A 19,109-nucleotide genomic window follows, 5' to 3' on the forward strand; every position below is an offset into this window, starting at 1 on the left:
CCCTCGCCTCCACCCACCCTCAGTGATTAGACTGATGGTCAAATGGCAGGAATTTCCAGCCGGCACTCCCCCTTGACAAACACCATCTGCTCTTTGGCTTAACTGACATGTTGCCATCTCAAATTCCTTTTGTTGCAGTTATTCAACAACAAAGATAATGGGGTATGCAATGGGCTTGATGAAATTGTACCCGAAAATTCCACACTACAGTGTTTATGAGGTTTTCTTACAATGTTTGCATCAGTTTTCCCTTTAAATCTGAGCTGCAGTATCTTAATATGGGAGAGTTTTTGCGCATAAACTTCACCTTTCTGATATTGATTTCACAAAGAGCAACCTGTATGCATTTGGGTCTCTCGCCTACATCCCAACTGTTAGGTTTCTGAGGGAGTTGAGCATGTGATTCATGCAGATAGATGAAAAGGTAGTCATGGTGCCAAAAGGAAGAAAAATGATTAATGGGAAATGATTTATTAGTTATTGTCAGTACAATTGCTTTATAAATGTAATTATGAATCACTTTATTTTTACTCTTGAAAGCTGCTGTAACAGTCATTTTTTGCTCTTTCTGTCATTCTAATGCAGCTTTGTTAGAAGTGATGAGAATTTGTAATTGATTAGTTTTAGCCCTGACATATGGCATTGGTTTGAGACATCTCTGGAATGCTTCTGAGAGATGGAACACCATTCATCCAAAAGATGTTCCCTCATTTGGTGTTTTGATGACTGCAGTGGAACGCACAACTGTTGGATTGAGATTTGGTGACTGGGAAGGTTGTAACATATGATTTGTATCAATTTCGTACTCCTCAAATCATTCAGTGATGTTCCACACCCTGTGGATGGAGGCATCATCTGGGGAGAGACCACATCCTTCAGGACAGAAGCATTTCATCACAGGATAAAGGTGATCACTCAGATGATCCTTACAGGATTGGAACCCATTGGAAGCTGGAATTCAGGTCATATTTTTCTTACTGAGAGGTGTCCCGACAATAATCCTGCTGTCGGTATTGGTGCTGCAACTGCCGTTTTTCGAAGCGCATTGTCGGCTTCATGTTCCCTGATCTGTTTGTGTTGAATAATCCAGCTGTTGTGCCCAATGTGCACAGTTGACATGGGCTGAAATTAGATTTTTGTCAACAAAAATAATGACATAAATGGTATTATATGGTTCCACACATACAGTCAGTTACAGTATTGGGACATTATTGTAATTTTAATTTAACACAATTTTTTTACATTTTTTAACAATTTTAACATTAACACAGTGGCATTGAAATGAAACAGTCAAGTTGTTCTTGTAGTGTAGACTTTTAGCTTTAATTCAATGAATTTAACAAAAAATACTGCCTTAACCATTCAGTTATTATGGCTTATGTTATGTATATTTTCCTTTCAAGCCCTGATGAGTTGTGATGGGAAACATCACACTGCACCCTGCACAGCATTGTCACTGGACCCATTTGGGTAAGAAAACCACCCTGGATAAAAGTTATAGGTGACACTGGGTCAGAAGATAGTTTTATCCTCTTGCATTTGACTATGTCCACACTACCTCACTCTGTCTGCTCATGTCACCCCACTCACCTGTGTGTAGCAGTCAGTATGTTGTGGTCATCATACTGATAGTTGAAGTTGATGAGATCAGCCACATATGATAATCCTTCCATCCAGTCATCAGGCTGAAGAGATGCTTCTGTGGCACACATGATCATAGGTCAAAACAAAGTGACATTTGTTTCTGATTGGTCCAGATGGCGACTTAATCCTTCATGATTCATACTGTTGGCCCTTTTTCCCCCATGAACACTTTATTTCTATGAAGCACAATTTCATGTTTATGTCAGATGAGTCATTCCGGGTACAGTGTAGGAACAAGGTCTGATTTTTATTTGTATATGATGCACAGTAGTCATGTTCAGAATAATAGTAGTGCTATGCGGCTAAAAAGATTAATTCAGGTTTTGAGTATATTTCTTATTGTTACATGGGAAACAAGGTACCAGTAGATTCAGTAGATTCTCACAAATCCAACAAGACCAAGCATTCATGATATGCACACTCCTAAGGCTATGAAATTGGACTATTAGTAAAAAAAAAAGTAGAAAAGGTGGTGTTCACAATAATAGTAGTGTGGCATTCAGTCAGTGAGTTCGTCAATTTTGTGGAACAAACAGGTGTGAATCAGGTGTCCCCTATTTAAGGATGAAGCCAGCACCTGTTGAACATGCTTTTCTCTTTGAAAGCGTGAGGAAAATGGGACGTTCAAGACATTGTTCAGAAGAACAGCGTAGTTTGATTAAAAAGTTGATTGGAGAAGGGAAAACTTATGCAGGTGCAAAAAATTATAGGCTGTTCATCTACAATGATCTCCAATGCTTTAAAATGGACAAAAAACACACGCGTGGAAAAAAAAATGGAAAACAACCATCAAAATGGATAGAAGAATAACCAGAATGGCAAAGGCTCACCCATTGATCAGCTCCAGGATGATCAAAGACAGTCTGGAGTTACCTGTAAGTGCTGTGACAGTTAGAAGACGCCTGTGTGAAGCTAATTTATTTGAAAGAATCCCCCGCAAAGTCCCTCTGTTAAATAAAAGACATGTGCAGAAGAGGTTACAATTTGCCAAACAACACATCAACTGGCCTAAAGAGAAATGGAGGAATATTTTGTGGACTGATGAGAGTCAAATTGTTCTTTTTGGGTCCAAGGGCCACAAACAGTTTGTGAGATGACCCCCAAAATCTGAATTCAAGCCACAGTTCACAGTGAAGACAGTGAAGCATGGTGTTGCAAGCATCATGATATGGGCATGTTTCTCCTACTGTGGTGTTGGGCCTATATATCGCATACCAGGTATCATGGATCAGTTTGGATATGTCAAAATACTTCAAGAGGTCATGTTGCCTTATGCCGAAGAGGACATGCCCTTGAAATGGGTGTTTCAACAAGACAATGACCCCAAGCACGCTAGTAAACGAGCAAAATCTTGGTTCCAAACCAACAAAATTAATGCCTCGTAGATGTGAAGAAATCATGAAAAACTGTGGTTATACAACTAAATACTAGTTTAGTGATTCACAGGATTGCTAAAAAAAACAGTTTAAACATAATAGTTTTGAGTTTGTAGCATCAACAGCAGATGCTACTATTATTGTGAACACCCCCTCTTCTACTTTTTTTTTACTAATAGCCCAATTTCATAGCTTTACATCATTTTGAAATGGATGGCTGCAACACATTTCAAAAAGTTGAGATAGGGGCAACAAAAGACTGGGAAAGTTGATTAAACGCTCAAAGAACACCAAATTGGAAACAGGTGTGTGTCATGATTGGATATAAAAGGTGCATCCCCAAAAGGCTCAGCCGTTCATAAGCAAAGATGGGGGTGAGGATCACCACTTACAACTGTGTGAAAAAATTTGTCCAACAGTTTAAGAACAATATTTCTCAACCTTCAATTGCAAGGAATTTAGGGATTCCATCATGTACAGTCCATAATATAATCAGAAGATTCAGAGAATCTGGAGAACTTTCTACACATAAGCGGCAAGGCCAAAAACCAACATTGAATGCCTGTGACCTTCGATCCCTCAGGCGGCACTGCATTAAAACCAACATTATTGTGTAAAGGATCTTACCGCGTGGGCTCAGGAACACTTCAGAAAACCATTGTCAGTTAACACAGTTTGTTGTTACATCTACAAGTGCAAGTTAAAACTCTACCATGCAAAGTGAAAGCCAAACATCAACAACATCCAGAAACACCGCCTTCTCTGGGCCCGAGCTCATTTGAAATGGACAGACGCAAAGTGGAAAAGTGTGCTGTGGTCTGATGAGTCCACATTTCAAATTGTTTTTGGAAATCATGGACATCGTGTCCTCTGGACATCCAAGCAACGTCTTTTTCAGGGACGTCCCTGCTTATTTCAGCAAGACAATGCCAAGCCACATTCTGCACGTGTTACAACAGCGTGGCTTCATAGTAAAAGAGTGCGGGTACTAGACTGGCCTGCCTGCAGTCCAGACCTGTCGCCCATTGAAAATGTGTGGCGCATTATGAAGTGCAAAATATGACAAGAGAGACCCCGGACTGTTGAACAACTGAAGTCGTACATTAAGCAAGAATGGGAAAGAATTCCACCTACAGTAGTGTTCAGAATAATAGTAGTGCTATGTGACTAAAAAGATTAATCCAGGTTTTGAGTATATGTCTTATTGTTACATGGGTTACAAGGTACCAGTAGATTCAATAGATTCTCACAAATCCAACAAGACCAAGCATTCATGATATGCACACTCTTAAGGCTATGAAATTGTGCTTGGGGTCATTGTCTTGTTGAAACACCCATTTCAAGGGCATGTCCTCTTCAGCATAAGGCAACATGACCTCTTCAAGTATTTTGACATATCCAAACTGATCCATGATACCTGGTATGCGATATATATAGGCCCAACACCATAGTAGGAGAAACATGCCCATATCATGATGCTTGCACCACCATGCTTCACTGTCTTCACTGTGAACTGTGGCTTGAATTCAGAGTTTGGGGGTCATCTAACAAACTGTCTGCGGCCCTTGGACCCAAAAAGAACAATTTTACTCTCATCAGTCCACAAAATATTCCTCCATTTCTCTTTAGGCCAGTTGATGTGTTGTTTGGCAAATTGTAACCTCTTCTGTACATGTCTTTTATTTAACAGAGGGACTTTGCAGAGGATTCTTGCAAATAAATTAGCTTCACACAGGCGTCTTCTAACTGTCACAGCACTTACAGGTAACTCCAGACTGTCTTTGATAATCCTGGAGCTGATCAGTGGGTGAGTCTTTGCCATTCTGGTTATTCTTCTATCCATTTTGATGTTTGTTTTCCATTTTCTTCCACACGTCTCTGGTTTTTTTGTCCATTTTAAAGCATTGGAGATCATTGTAGATGAACAGCCTATAATTTTTTGCACCTGCATATAAGTTTTCCCCTCTCCAATTAACTTTTTAATCGAACTGCGCTGTTCTTCTGAACAATGTCTTGAACGTCCCATTTTCCTCAGGCTTTCAAAGAGAAAAGCATGTTCAACAGGTGCTGGCTTCATCCTTAAATAGGGGACACCTGATCCACACCTGTTTGTTCCACAAAACTGACGAACTTACTGACTGAATGCTACACTACTATTATTGTGAACACCCCCTTTTCTACTTCTTTTTTACTAATAGCCCAATTTCATAGCCTTAAGAGTGTGCATATCATGAATGCTTGGTCTTGTTGGATTTGTGAGAATCTACTGAATCTACTGGTACCTTGTTTCCCATGTAACAATAAGAAATATACTCAAAACCTGAATTAATCTTTTTCACATAGCACTACTATTATTCTGAACACTACTCTACGTCTGGTTACATGTGATGCTGTTTTGACTAAATTATCTGCTTTCTCAGATGCAGAAGAATCTGCCTTTTCTGTTGCTTGTGAGGATTCTCTCCTCCCATGCTTTCTTCTCCTGCACCCCCTCCCACCTTCCTAGCATATCTCTCTTCTTGGTATCTTCCTCCCAGGATTACAACACGTAGCCTTAGATTGCAACAGGAAATGGGCTGCATGAACTTGGCTCTCCTCCCCTGTTTTTAATGGGTCTTTCTTGCTGCAGTTCTGTCATTTATTGTAGCCTGTCAATAATGTCCTGTCTGATTTTTGTTTTGGGGGTTGTCGTGGTGGGCCGTAGTAATTCCCAAGAGGGTGTTCTCTGTTGTCGTTATAGGTACAGTGATGATCCAGTGATATAGGGCTGAGTACTACTGACAGTCCTAAATTAATCTTAATCATCGTAAATGTGATTTTAAAATAAGATAGTTATGCATACATCTGAAAAGGTTTTGTTTCATGAGTGCATTTAAAAGGAAGAAATTAGGTGCATATATAACAGAAATCTTCCCTTTTCTTAAACGTTTTATACCAGATTTTGCGAGAAAAACTGCGAGTTTGCACAGACTAGGGAGCTGTTCTTTAAAATGCTTCAGCATTCATTTGATTTTGGTGCACAGTGTGAATTAACCAATCATACAATAATCTTTATTTTTGTTTTACATTTTATTTGTTGGTGCTGAAGCCAAAACTAGTTTGTGGTCTAAAATGATATAACAACAGCAGATGGGTAACAATGTGTCATGAATGTATGATTCAAAAACGTGCAATATACTGTACATCTTGAAGCAAAAAAAAAAACTTGATAAAAGAATGGAAAGTCTCACAGAGAGAATGAAATTCCTTCTCAGTTGTGGTGTATAGACATAAGTAGAATAAATGGACTGCATTTCTATAGAGCTTCTGTGTCAGGCACCAATGCTCAAAATGCTTTACAGTGATGCCGCGCACACACACACACACACACACACACACACACACACACACATACTGATATCAGGGTGCTGTCATGGAAGGTGCTCAACTGCGGACTGGGAGCGATTTGGTGATTAAGGACCTTGCTCAAGGACACCTCATTATGTTTCCTGTCTGATATGGAATCAAACAAAGTATTCTCTGGTCACACACGTGCCTCTCTAACTTCAAGACAACCACCTTCCCAGTGTAAAAAGAAAAAAAGCAATCAAAGATCACATTGTGTTCAAAACAATCATAAACACTAATATCAACAGTGAACTTACAAAATCACAAAATAAGATGAGGTCAACCCAAACTGCCTTCATGTTGGACCTCAAAAATGTGATAATTAAAACTAACAGAGAAGATACTTGTCTTCAGATTTGAAAGACACAGCAGACAGTGTCGTCTCGACAGGCAGACTGGACCGACTGTCTGTTATGTAGAAATGAAGCAAATGCATATTTTAGTGCCTATAACAAAGTTTTAACTTTTTCCATGAAAAACAGCTCTCAAAAATTGGTCAGTGATTAAGTGTTGATTTTGGTGCTGATGTTTCCATTACAGATTTGCTTAAAATTTAAACACCTTTCAGGAATGTTGACAGAATAATTGTGAAAAGATGTTTTTTTTTATTGAGTGATGTTAAACAGTGACTAGGCTTTGTCCTCTTGTGATAACTGTCATTCCAGTAGTCATGGCAACATATGTGTAAGTCCTTCAAAGTATTACTACTACTACTACTACTATTCCATGGATGCTTATTCGCCGTCTTTGGACGGATTTCCGTCTTTTTTGCAAAATCTCGCCATCTAAAAGAACTAGCAAAACATTAATTTTATTTCCTCAAATCCATGAAATGGTATTTTAGCAGAAAAACTCCAAATCGCTGAGAAATTTATCATAAAATAGTGGTGTGTTCAGGGTTCTAGCTAGCGCAAACTTGCGTTACGGCCCGTTACACTATAATTGTGGACCGTTACGCTTATTTTGGACCGTTACAATTTTCAATACAGCGTCTGTAATCAACTGTTTCTGCAGCGCGACTCCAGTTTGAAGCATGAATTGAAGCAGTGCTTCGATTCAATGGCTCGTGGCTCTTTGATTCGCTGCTCTTCAGAAGCGGTAAGTCCGCTTCTTAACCCTCTGAAAGCCATTAAAATATCATGAGTCATTTTTGTGTGGATTAAAGTCACTAAAGGGGTCCACTCAGAATTAATAACTTCAAAACAAATCACAGCTTTAAATAAAATGACGCCTCTTACAAACGTTGCAATACAGACAATAAACTACAATCGACTAAAACGTTTTTTCCTCCCAAAATGAGCCGTCCTGCATTCTTTATAAACCTGACCTGCAGCACATCTGCAAGGGCTCAGCTCATAGGTGTGGAAATACATTCATGCCAATAATAATGTTTGAAAGGAAATGCTTTTGACAAAAACTAACAGATTTTATTTCTGTTCTTGTCCAGAGATCAAGGATCCACCATGTAGAGTTTATTATGTCCAGAGTTTAAGGATCCAGTAACCAATTTCATATTTATTTACTTTAAGACTCAATAAAATTTTGTTCAATTTCAATTTAATCAGCTTATAAAGCACCAAATTACAACAAAAGCCGTCTTAAGGTGCCTCACACAGAACAGTTCAACATAAAAAATTTTAAATAAATAAATACATTCAAATACCTAATTAAAAACAGAAGCAAAAGACTAAAACATAACAAAATAAAAACTACTCATAAGAAAGAGAATAAAAATAGGTTTTAAGTCTTGACTTAAAAATGTCCTCGGACTCCGACTGCCTCAATGAGGGCCATGTACGGGCTAACCCAGAATGAGATTGCCCACTCAACAAACTTCCCCAGCCTTCTGGACATGATGAAGGGACGTGGGCTATTGTACCTGGCTTTTCCCCTTTGGGTACCCCTAGAATGGCCAATTTTTAGCTTGAATTTTCAAAAGCTTCCCCCCTTCTGTAGTCTCCACTACAGTACTTCAACTTTTTATTTCTCCCTGTTCAATCCAAAACAATATGCATTGAGCATTGAGAAGAAACATTTATTGTAGTACACATTCAGGCTCTCCACGCACATTTTCAAGAGCACAGTCGCCCCCTGGGAAAACAGTAAAAGAGTTACACAAATTTAACATTTTATTGTTGTGCATTATTGAATGAATAATAGTAATCAAGTGGCTTTTGAATGCATGCTACGTCATGCTGTAGATCACAAGAGGAATCTCAGGTTTATTTATTTTCACTCTATCTTTTTGGCACATGGGAAACCCAGCGGTGTTAACGAAGTGTGTCGAAATGATAGAAAACCTGCAGATTTCTTTTGTTCCTGAATCTGAATCGGTATAGAATGACTGATTAGATGCCATGTCAGTGTTCAGAGCAGACAAATAGGCTGACTGAATATGTATTTACTATAATAGTATGTATACATGGTAATGTCATCTGTGTGTGTGTGTGTGTGTGTGTGTGTGTGGTGCTGTAATGTCCTCAAAAAAAAAAAAAAACAGAAGACTAGGGCATGCCCATAAGCCGTATAAATGCTAATCAAATTAGCGCCTAAAGCTACCGCTTTCCAACGTGACACAGAGTAAAATTAAGCCTTTTAAGAGAAAGAGGGTCCACACTGATCATCTGAAATAGACTGACTGCACATTTAAACGAAGCTGTGTGTTTTTCTATTTTTAAAAAACACATGGTCCGCTCTACGTGGAGAGTGACTATTGACTGGGTGGTCGGCTGCTGTCTCTTTCCCCCCTTGCCTGGTGTGACAGGCTACCTGAGTCACAGCTCCGTCCCCGGCTACACTGACAAAACAGTTTCTGAAAGATCCTCTTAGCAAAAGTCCACTCTTTCTTCTGTGTTTTGCTGATTCGCACTGAGTGCTTCACTTTTTAATTTTCGCTTTTTTTTGGGCAACACACAATGCTTCACAAACACGGTAACTTAATAAAATAATAATAATAATAATAATAAAACCTGACTGCAGGTCTTGCATGTTCAGCCTCCAGCAAAAAACCCCGCAGAAACCCAATCCACGAGCCTTAAAAAAAGGTTAAATTTTACAAGTTGGGGGAAAAAAACAAAACAGAAACCACATTCCATCGCCATTTCAGCAAAATGCCAAGATTTTGGTGCAGCTATTTTGCTATTTGTGTACAAGTAAACGTTTTTTTTGGATGGGAGTGCTCAGGTTGTGCAGATTTTTGCTTTGATATTTGTCTCTTTGTTGATCCAGCATGCCTTTTTTACACATTAACACCTTGAGACAGAAATTAGTTCACCCTAAGGACATGATCCCTAGTTACAAACAGAGCAATACAGTGTATTCTATCAGATGTCAGGAAAACTGTAACGAACACTACATAGGTGAAACGAAGCAACCTTTACACAAAAGGCTATACCAGCACCACAGAGAGGGCGCCAGTGGACCTCAGTCTGCAGTTCACCTCCACCTTAAAGACACTAACCACACGTTTGAGGACAAGGAAGTTAAAATATTAGCCAGAGAGAAGAAATGGTTTGAGAGAGGGGTCAAGGAGGCATTCTTTGTGAAACGTTTGAAACCCAGCCTTAACCGGGGAGGGGGTCTGAGACACACTTTATCCCCTGTTTACAATGGGGTACTCAGGTCAAAGGAGTTTCAGTCTTTTGTTCATGGTAATGAGTCATTCACGTCATCAAGGGAGCCATCAGAAAGGCATCCATCCCATCATTAGAGGGACAGCTGTCCTGCCATTAGGTGTGCTAACTACAGCACAATAGTTGCTAATTAGAGCTATTGTTTAGTCACTAGCCTATAGCAGTCTGCCTCTCAGTAGGAGGGGTCTGGTTAGGTTTAAAACTCCAGCTTTTGTTGGCTTCTGTTTTATTCTTCTCTACAAGAGTCAGACAGAAGTCAGACTTCCAGAGCAAGAATTTTAGCTGAGGAAGCTTCTGCGATTTGAAGCAAAACGTCCTTGCGTCAAGCAACCCAGTCCAGTCGAAGATTCAAGCTTCTCTACTATGGAAACCACCTGGACAACTGAGAGCCTACACAGAAACTATCTTTATATATTGAACACATTTTCAAAAATGTATCTGTCACAAAAAAGATATTTCTTCCATATATGAGAGCCTTATGTAGGATGGTATCTTTTCTCGACTGACAAAGTTTGATCTGCGTCTGAACCAGATTACTGATTTTGTAGACATTTAAATTTAACACTGAAAACCACAATTATATTTTACACTGTATCGTAATCAAACGTCCCAATCATTATCATATTTGACAGTGAGATGCAGGCTGGCAATCACTGTTGCCTGACAAAATTTAATCCAGATCTGATCCGGATTGTGGATTTTGTGAACATTTGAATTTAATATTGAAAAGCCCGTTTGATGTACATTTTGCATTATATGTCAATCAAAAGTGTCTCAATCACTCTCATTTGTGACATTGAGGTGCAAACTGGCACTCTTAATGAACAGGCTAATTCACATCTGATCCGTATTGCAGATTTAGTGGATATTTGATTTTAACATTGAAAAGCCCTTTTGATCTATATTTTGTATTATATTTTACCTTATGAAAAGCCGCTTCTAACAGGACTTTGAAGTTGAAAATTTTTACAAGGTAAAAATTTGTGGAATTGCAAACTGGTGTTGGCGGAGATTTGTGCTCTATGAGCGTGATGCTCTAGTTGAGACTTATTTTTGAAATGCACACATTTCCATTAAGCATATTTTCAATTTGGTACTTAAAATTGCGCAATTTTAAGGGTCTTGGAAATATGCCTAGAGAGAGAGAATCCAACCACAGACGACTTCTTCAGTTGACCACAGAGTATCATACGACTACTGGAGTAATCATAAAAATAATCAGTAGATTATGGAAATAATCAGCAGCTGTAGCCTGAGAGGATATAATTTCACCTTTGATGTTGTAGTTTGAGGTTTGAGACCTTGGTGAGCACAATCACCACAGGATAGCGGTGTTGGTGTTGATTCGCACTCAGACGTGAGCCAGAAGCTCAGTATGTTGACACCAGAGTGAAATCCTACTTTGCAAAGCTTCACTGTCATCGTGACTTATCTGATCAGTTGAAAACATGTGCAATTAATTTCTCCCTCTGCCCCACCTCTCTTCCTTCCCTCACACCAAATTTTCCTCTCACTTTCCCTTTCCCCCCCTCCACCACCACCACACATCTTTCATTCCTGTCCCCACTCTCATTATTCTGCACATTCCTCTCTCTCTTTCTGACCCCCCCCCAACCATTTTTCTCCCTCTTGTTACTACATGTGATTTCTTTTATCTCTTTCCTCCTTTTCCCTCCTGATCTACCTCTTCACAATCCCTCCCTCGCCCCCTCCCTCTGCTTCTTTGGCAGGCTGCTCATTGCAGTGAGTCAGTATCATGGAGGCAGGCAGCGGGGCTGCCGCAGCAGTGGGGAGTGCAGCGCTAGGACTGCTGGGAGCTGCAGCTGCGTCCAGCCATGACATCTTGGACAGGTAAGAGCGCAGGATGAGGCCAGTGCACTCACTCAGGAGTCAGCTGTCCCGCACATTTTTAAGATGGGAGGAAGGCTGCATGTGCAGAAAGAAGGACCACACCTTAGATTGTGGTTTGGTGAGGGTTCTAGTTTGTTTATAGTCATGATATGGGGGTATCGTGTCTGTGTGCACGTGCGTGTTTACCATGATGGTAACACTCTCATGCTGAGGATGTGAGAGTCTGACAAACTGGTTTGTGCTTATAGCGGGGCTAGTTTGCGTGCACACGCGTGTTCTGGAGTTTGTGTGCATTGACGATGGAAGGGGCTGTTACTTGACTTCTTCTATGCCTCAAGGAGAAATGACACCAGGGTATGCGCATGCAGCCGAGGGGAGGAGGAGGGGGATTGGTAGATGTGCCTTGAAATTTTAGCTGAACCGATAGGCTGAGTTTGCACAGTCATCACCCCACCCCTCTTTTTAACCCCCACCCACCCATAGCAACTGTGCAACAGCCATCACTCCTGGAAACCATTATTCAGATTTTTATTTATTTATTTATTTATTTTATTGCTGGAGCTGTCGAATCCCATGAGCCGAATATATCAGCTATCAGCCAGTTACGTCATTGTACAGCTGTACACCCAAACCCACACACCCGATGCACTGTCATCATACAAACACACACCTACTTGCATGTGCATTCAGAAAAGTACACTTAGGCTTGTGATCCACATTCACGCCACACGCACAGACCAACAGGACACGTCACATGGATGTTTTAGGAGAAATATTGTCACGTGTAGGCGGTGTATTCACACACAACAAACCCTCATTAATCTTTGTTGTTAATGGATTTTTAGCATGTGCATCGCTGCTTTTGGAAAACCCTTACTTTGGAAATCACTTAAAGAGCTTCAACCACTGATTATATTAATTCATACAATAAAAATATCCCCATTACAATTTCCCAGAGTCCAGTATGTCTACAAATTGCTTGTCTTATCTGGCTGATGGTGAAAGAGAACACAAAAAGCATGTTTTTAAATTAAAAGATAGAAAATGAGGAAACTTCATAACAGGGTTCACTTCCTTTTAGCATGTGTATAAAACCTTTATCTGCTCGTATAAAAACATGCTTGGCGTTTGTTAAGGCTTTTGACTGATCTTAGTTGTTAGCAGGTTTGCTTTGCACTGCACTCACTCTTTTTTTTTTTTTTTTGCTTTGAGTAAGTGAGCAAATTCGAAACAGTCAGTGAAGATTCCCCACTAAAAATCGGTCCGCCCTGCTTTCACTGCACACGCGTCATTTAGGCGCGTCAGCAGCAATTCACCGATTATCACCTCGTTTCTGCTTGAAACTGCACTCCAGTCATCATCTATCTCAGCGACAGATATCTGAAGCTTTTGTACAACAATAATTTCCACATTAAAGGTGTAGCAGTTTTCTTTTTGATGAATTATTTCAATGAGTGTTCAGGTAGATTCTCACTTCTTCTGAGGAGATTTTGTTTTCATCTGCAGCTGTCTCTTTCAAATGTTAGTTACTTAAAATCAATGAACTGATTTTGATGAAACTTGATGGAAAGTGTTAGCTTGACCAGACGCAGACAGTTATGTGGGGAACTTTTGGTCTTTAAGGTTTACACACTTGATTGCTGTGGTTGATTTTCTGCCAAATTGTTGGATTTGTCAATATAAAGTGGTATAATATGCGACCCCACAGATGCACAAAATTATGCAAGAAATTCGGCAAATGTTGGTTCAACAGTAGGGCTGAAACGATTAGTTGAGTAACTCGAATAATTCGATTACAAAAAGTGTTCAAGGTAAATTCTGTGCCTTGAAGCTTTGTTTAACGTTGTAGTACATATACCAGGCCTGTGTGTGGGGCTGTAATGTCCTCAGAAAAAAAAAAAAACAGAAGACTAGGGCATGCCCATAAGCCGTATAAATGCTAATCAAATTAGCGCCTAAAGCTATCGCTTTCCAACGTGACACAGAGTAAAATTAAGCCTTTTAAGAGAAAGAGGGTCCACACTGATAATCTGAAATAGACTGACTGCACATTTAAACGAAGCTGTGTGTTTTTCTATTTTTAAAAAACACATGGTCCGCTCTACGTGGAGAGTGACTATTGACTGGGTGGTCAGCTGCTGTCTCTTTCCCCCCTTGCCTGGTGTGACAGGCTACCTGAGTCACAGCTCCGTCCCCGGCTACACTGACAAAACAGTTTCTGAAAGATCCTCTTAGCAAAAGTCCACTCTTTCTTCTGTGTTTTGCTGATTCGCACTGAGTGTTTCACTTTTTAATTTTCGCTTTTTTTTGGGCAACACACAATGCTTCACAAACACGGTAACTTAATAAAATAATAATAATAATAATAAAACATGACTGCAGGTCTTGCATGTTCAGCCTCCAGCTGAAATGCATCTGCTGAATTGCAGAGAAAGAGGGATTAAAAAAACCTGCAGAAACCCAATCCACAAGCCTTAAAAAAAGGTTAAATTTTACAAGTTGGGGAAAAAAAACAAAACAGAAACCACATTCCATCGCCATTTCAGCAAAATGCCAAGATTTTGGTGCAGCTATTTTGCTATTTGTGTCCAGATAAAGGTTTTTTTTAGATGGGAGCGCTCAGGTTGTGCAGATTTTTGCTTTGATATTTGTCTCTTTGTTGATCCAGCATGCCTTTTTTACACATCTTTGATGTGCATGTCTCTTCTGATTTACTAAGATTTTCGTGCAGAGACATTGTGCTATTGCTTAGGGAGAGCCTTGGACTACTGATGTTGTTAAAAACGCAAAAGTACTTTTTATCCGATTACTCAATTAATTGCCAGAATAATCAATAGAATACTCAGTTACTAAAATAATAGATAGCTGCAGCCCTATTCAACAGAGATGTTTCCAGCCTTCCAGTTTATGCAGAAAGATCACCGATTGAAACTGTCTGATTTATTTATTTATTTATTTATTTATGTATTTGCAAGATATGCAGTGAGTAAAACATGATTATACCTTGTAATTTATAGCAGAAGAAGAAGAAGGACCTTCATTGCCGTTGTGCATACGTGCATACAATGAAATTTGTCCTTTGCATTTAATCCATCCTAATTTTTAGACTCGATCCAAGCACGAGGAGCAGTGGAGGAGTGGCACCCGGAGGCCAACTTCAGATGCAAAGACGCTGCCTTGGTCAGGGGCAGAGTAAGGCGCAGACCCTAAATAAGCATGTTTCTGATTGTGGGAGGAAACCAGAGTGCCTGGAGGAAACCCACACAGACATGGGGAGAACACACCAACTCCACACAGAAAGGCCCAGATGGGAAACGATCCCACAATCCTCATCTGTGACTCTAATTAAATGAGGGGGTATATACTGTAATTGTAGTAAATGTAAATCTGACAGCCAACAACACGTCCAATGAGTGTACACTGACTCCTTGTGAAAGTATAAAATTTAAACTCTTAACAATTTTGTAAAGGGAAATGTGCACACGTGCATCAGTGTTAGAAACCACAAATGATTTGTTTCACAGTATTATGTATGTTTTATTTGACAGAAGAGTGGATGTAAGAGACGAAACTGCACTGTGATGCGGGCAGAGACAGGAGGTACAGATCTGCTGATTCAGGAATTAAAAGGGACATGTTCCAAAAACACACTATGTCAAAAGAAAAATACCAAATTTTCATGGCAAACACTGTCTCTGACAAACAGAACTACCGTTTCTATTCCATTAAAGGCTCCCTCCCTATTAAACGCCCCCCTTCCCAATTTTTTTTGGTACATTGTATGTAGTGAAATTGTGAATTCCTAAGAGAACAAAGTAAAATGAAAATGAAATAGTCCTACCTCATTGCCATGACAAAACATAAGTGATCCCTGAAGTTCATAATTTGTAGCTAGTGTCCAGGACTGTTATAGTTCTCCCCTGCTGAAGTCTGTGTGTCATCTTTACTTTCCTCCACATCCAACTTGGGGAGGACGATGTCTTACTCAGGTACTCAGGTAGTGCATCATTCCACAAACTTCAAATACCAGCCATTCGGGGTTCTGAAGTTCTGTTTTTCATGTTGCTTATGCAGCTTCAGTGTCTCGTATTTCAGACTCTTTCCTGACATACGGATGGCTGTCATTCTCCTTTCCTGGAATCATTTTAGCATCTCCCCTTCAATAACTTCATAACGCACTTTCCACACCCCTCCCCCACCAGGCAGCCGTTTTGCTTTTTTGGCCAGGGTTGCAAGCTTATCCTTGTTCCTACACCACTCCCAGATGTGTTTCCTATCGACTAGGAAAATCCGCACAGCATGGTGCTTCCCCTTCTCTTCTGCTTCTTTCACAACTTTTGCTTGAATGCTGCCAAGTAGCAATGTTTGCACTGAGCCACTTTATGTAATTGTGTAGCAGCTGCTGCATGCAGAAAAACATTTGTTTTGAGACTGTGCTACTTCTCTTGCATGCAAGTAGCATGTCCATACATACTGTAAAGATGTACTGTGTATAACATGCGTTGTTAGAAACACTTTTCTGGGCCATTTCGCACCAGTGGCTTGAAATGATATATGTGTGTGTGTGTGGGGGGGGGATCAAAAGTTGATTTTGAAGTTTAGTTAACACCATCATAACATGTTTTAATTCGCATAACATAAAAATATACCATGTCAAGTACTGATAGTTAAAATTGCAGTGGACTTGTATCCAATCTGCTTTAAACTGGAGTGCATCATTGCAGATGTTTACTTTGATTGGATTGTCGATGATATATCTTGATGCATAACAAAGCAGTCTGACAGCTTAATGGGTACAATTCTAAAATCGACTATTGCTTTAAATACTCCAGCCACTTCTCAGTGTTAGCCGTTACTCTCTTATTGAAGTACAGCTAATTTCCAACACGTCCTCGGAACCTCCTTTGACACGCACAGCACTCTGTACAATCAGCCGTTGTAGCTGCAGCTGTTCCACTGACTCATTCAGCTGTCATTTCTTTACTATTTTTTGCTAGTCATCATTAAAATTCTAACAGATATTTTTCACCAGCCATTTCTGAAACACATTTATATATATATACATGTGTATTTACAACCGTTATAATGACATTCAATTGCAAAATCTAGTGGCTGCCAATTTGTTTTGAATGTGTTCCTTAATTAATGCATATGGGACATTAATGCCAAGGCAAGCTACAGTATGTAGGTCTCTTCGTGTCTCTGTGTGTCACAGGCCATATATGTGTGTACATCTGTCTTTGCTTTTGCAAATGTGTGCTCTTCTTCTTTTAATTTTGGATGGGGGGGCATGGATTACAGTTAAGGCTGTTTATCCTCTTCACCTGCCCTTTGCCAACCGCCCCTATAGTCCTGAACTGGGTCTAAAGCAGTTTAGCATATATTAGACAATGGTCCAAGAATACTGTTGAAAAAAAGTGAGTGAAAACAAGAGAAAAGACATAATGATAAGGTGATGTGAGTGGTAAAAGAAGGAAAAATGAGGAAAACAGCAGTTTGTCTTTTCCTCAGTGAAGTCTCATTGCAGCTGGTTCTAGTTTAAAATAATCCCCATCCATTGTCATATACAGTATATATGCAAATGTGTCTGTTAAATCTGTTGCCCACTGCAGCAGATTATCTCAACAGGGAAGGCGTTTTTGCAGAGAATAGTGTGCTGTGAAAGTTTCCCAGTGACGACTGCCAGATAGAGTGAATTGGAGGATCATCAACCAGGAAATAGGAAGGCAGGTGGAGACACAAGAACCCCAGGAGCTGACACGCAGAAAGAGAATGAAACAGGTTTTGTTTTTTAAATCTATTTTTGATGCCCTTATGAGTGGATAACAGCGCAAAACGCTGCAGGAAAACACCTGCACACCAGCAAACATAAGTCCTTAACTAATATGGCTGCTAATTTAAAGCGCACACAAGCTGTTGGAGTGTAGCTTTATGTTTGCTTGTTTTTTGCTTCAGTGTGTAAATTAAGAAATTAAGAGTAAACACAGAGAACTGACCCTCACCCTCCCCAACACACACACACACACACACACACACACACACACACACACACACACACACACATATACCCTTAAATTAGAGTTTTAGCATGAAACACACACATGGGTTATTAAGTGGCTCTCAGAGACATGCGCGTGACTAATCATCAGTATCAGCCTTTTGGCCTGGTAGAAAAGCAGGGGTGGTTAATGCGCTTGGTTTCAGTTCGGAAGGTTCTGGGTTCAAATCCCACCCCTGCCACATTTCTCCATGTAATGTGGAGTTGGGCATCCGGCGTAAAACCTGTGCCAAATCAACATGCAGATCCACCTTGGATTTGCTGTGGCGACCCCGAGTGCAAACAAGGGAGCAGCCGAAGGGACTTACTAGAAAAGTCAGTAGATTACAAATGTTGACATACCATAGTTAGAATCCAGGAATAATCTATCATATCTAGTGGGATGTGCCACATATTGTTTGAAAGGAAACTGCCTCAGGATTTCAGATATATAAAGTAAGTAAATGCACATGCCATGGCAGATAAGGACTAGAAGTCTTAATGATCGATCAATCAATCAATCAATTTTTTTTTTATATAGCGCCAAATCACAACAAACAGTTGCCCCAAGGCGCCTTATATTGTAAGGCAAGGCCATACAATAATTATGTAAAACCCCAACGGTCAAAACGACCCCCTGTGAGCAAGCACTTGGCTACAGTGGGAAGGAAAAACTCCCTTTTAACAGGAAGAAACCTCCAGCAGAACCAGGCTCAGGGAGGGGCAATCTTCTGCTGGGACTGGTTGGGGCTGAGGGAGAGAACCAGGAAAAAGACATGTTGTGGAGGGGAGCAGAGATCGATCACTAATGATTAAATGCAGAGTGGTGCATACAGAGCAAAAGAGAAAGAAACAGTGCATCGTGGGAACCCCCCAGCAGTCTACGTCTATAGCAGCATAACTAAGGGATGGTTCAGGGTCACCTGATCCAGCCCTAACTATAAGCTTTAGCAAAAAGGAAAGTTTTAAGCCTAATCTTAAAAGTAGAGAGGGTGTCTGTCTCCCTGATCTGAATTGGGAGCTGGTTCCACAGGAGAGGAGCCTGAAAGCTGAAGGCTCTGCCTCCCATTCTACTCTTACAAACCCTAGGAACTACAAGTAAGCCTGCAGTCTGAGAGCGAAGCGCTCTATTGGGGTGATATGGTACTACGAGGTCCCTAAGATAAGATGGGACCTGATTAT

The 19,109-nt window shown here is 40.2% G+C and overlaps 1 protein-coding gene across 5 annotated transcripts in view; it reads left to right on the top strand.

The window, feature by feature from the left end:
- The window catches only part of arhgap32b (Rho GTPase activating protein 32b), a 264,214-nt gene that overhangs the window by 50,968 nt on the left and 194,137 nt on the right, over positions 1 to 19,109 (top strand). For all 5 annotated transcript variants that reach the window (XM_034178901.1, XM_034178902.1, XM_034178903.1 and 2 more), the window contains exon 2: positions 11,770 to 11,890. In XM_034178901.1, the coding sequence (XP_034034792.1) occupies positions 11,796 to 11,890 (95 nt within the window). In that variant the 5' untranslated portion in view covers positions 11,770 to 11,795. The remainder of the gene's footprint in view (positions 1 to 11,769; positions 11,891 to 19,109) is intronic.

Source organism: Thalassophryne amazonica, chromosome 9 (genome assembly GCF_902500255.1).
Source record: "Thalassophryne amazonica chromosome 9, fThaAma1.1, whole genome shotgun sequence".
Classification (NCBI taxonomy): domain Eukaryota; kingdom Metazoa; phylum Chordata; class Actinopteri; order Batrachoidiformes; family Batrachoididae; genus Thalassophryne; species Thalassophryne amazonica.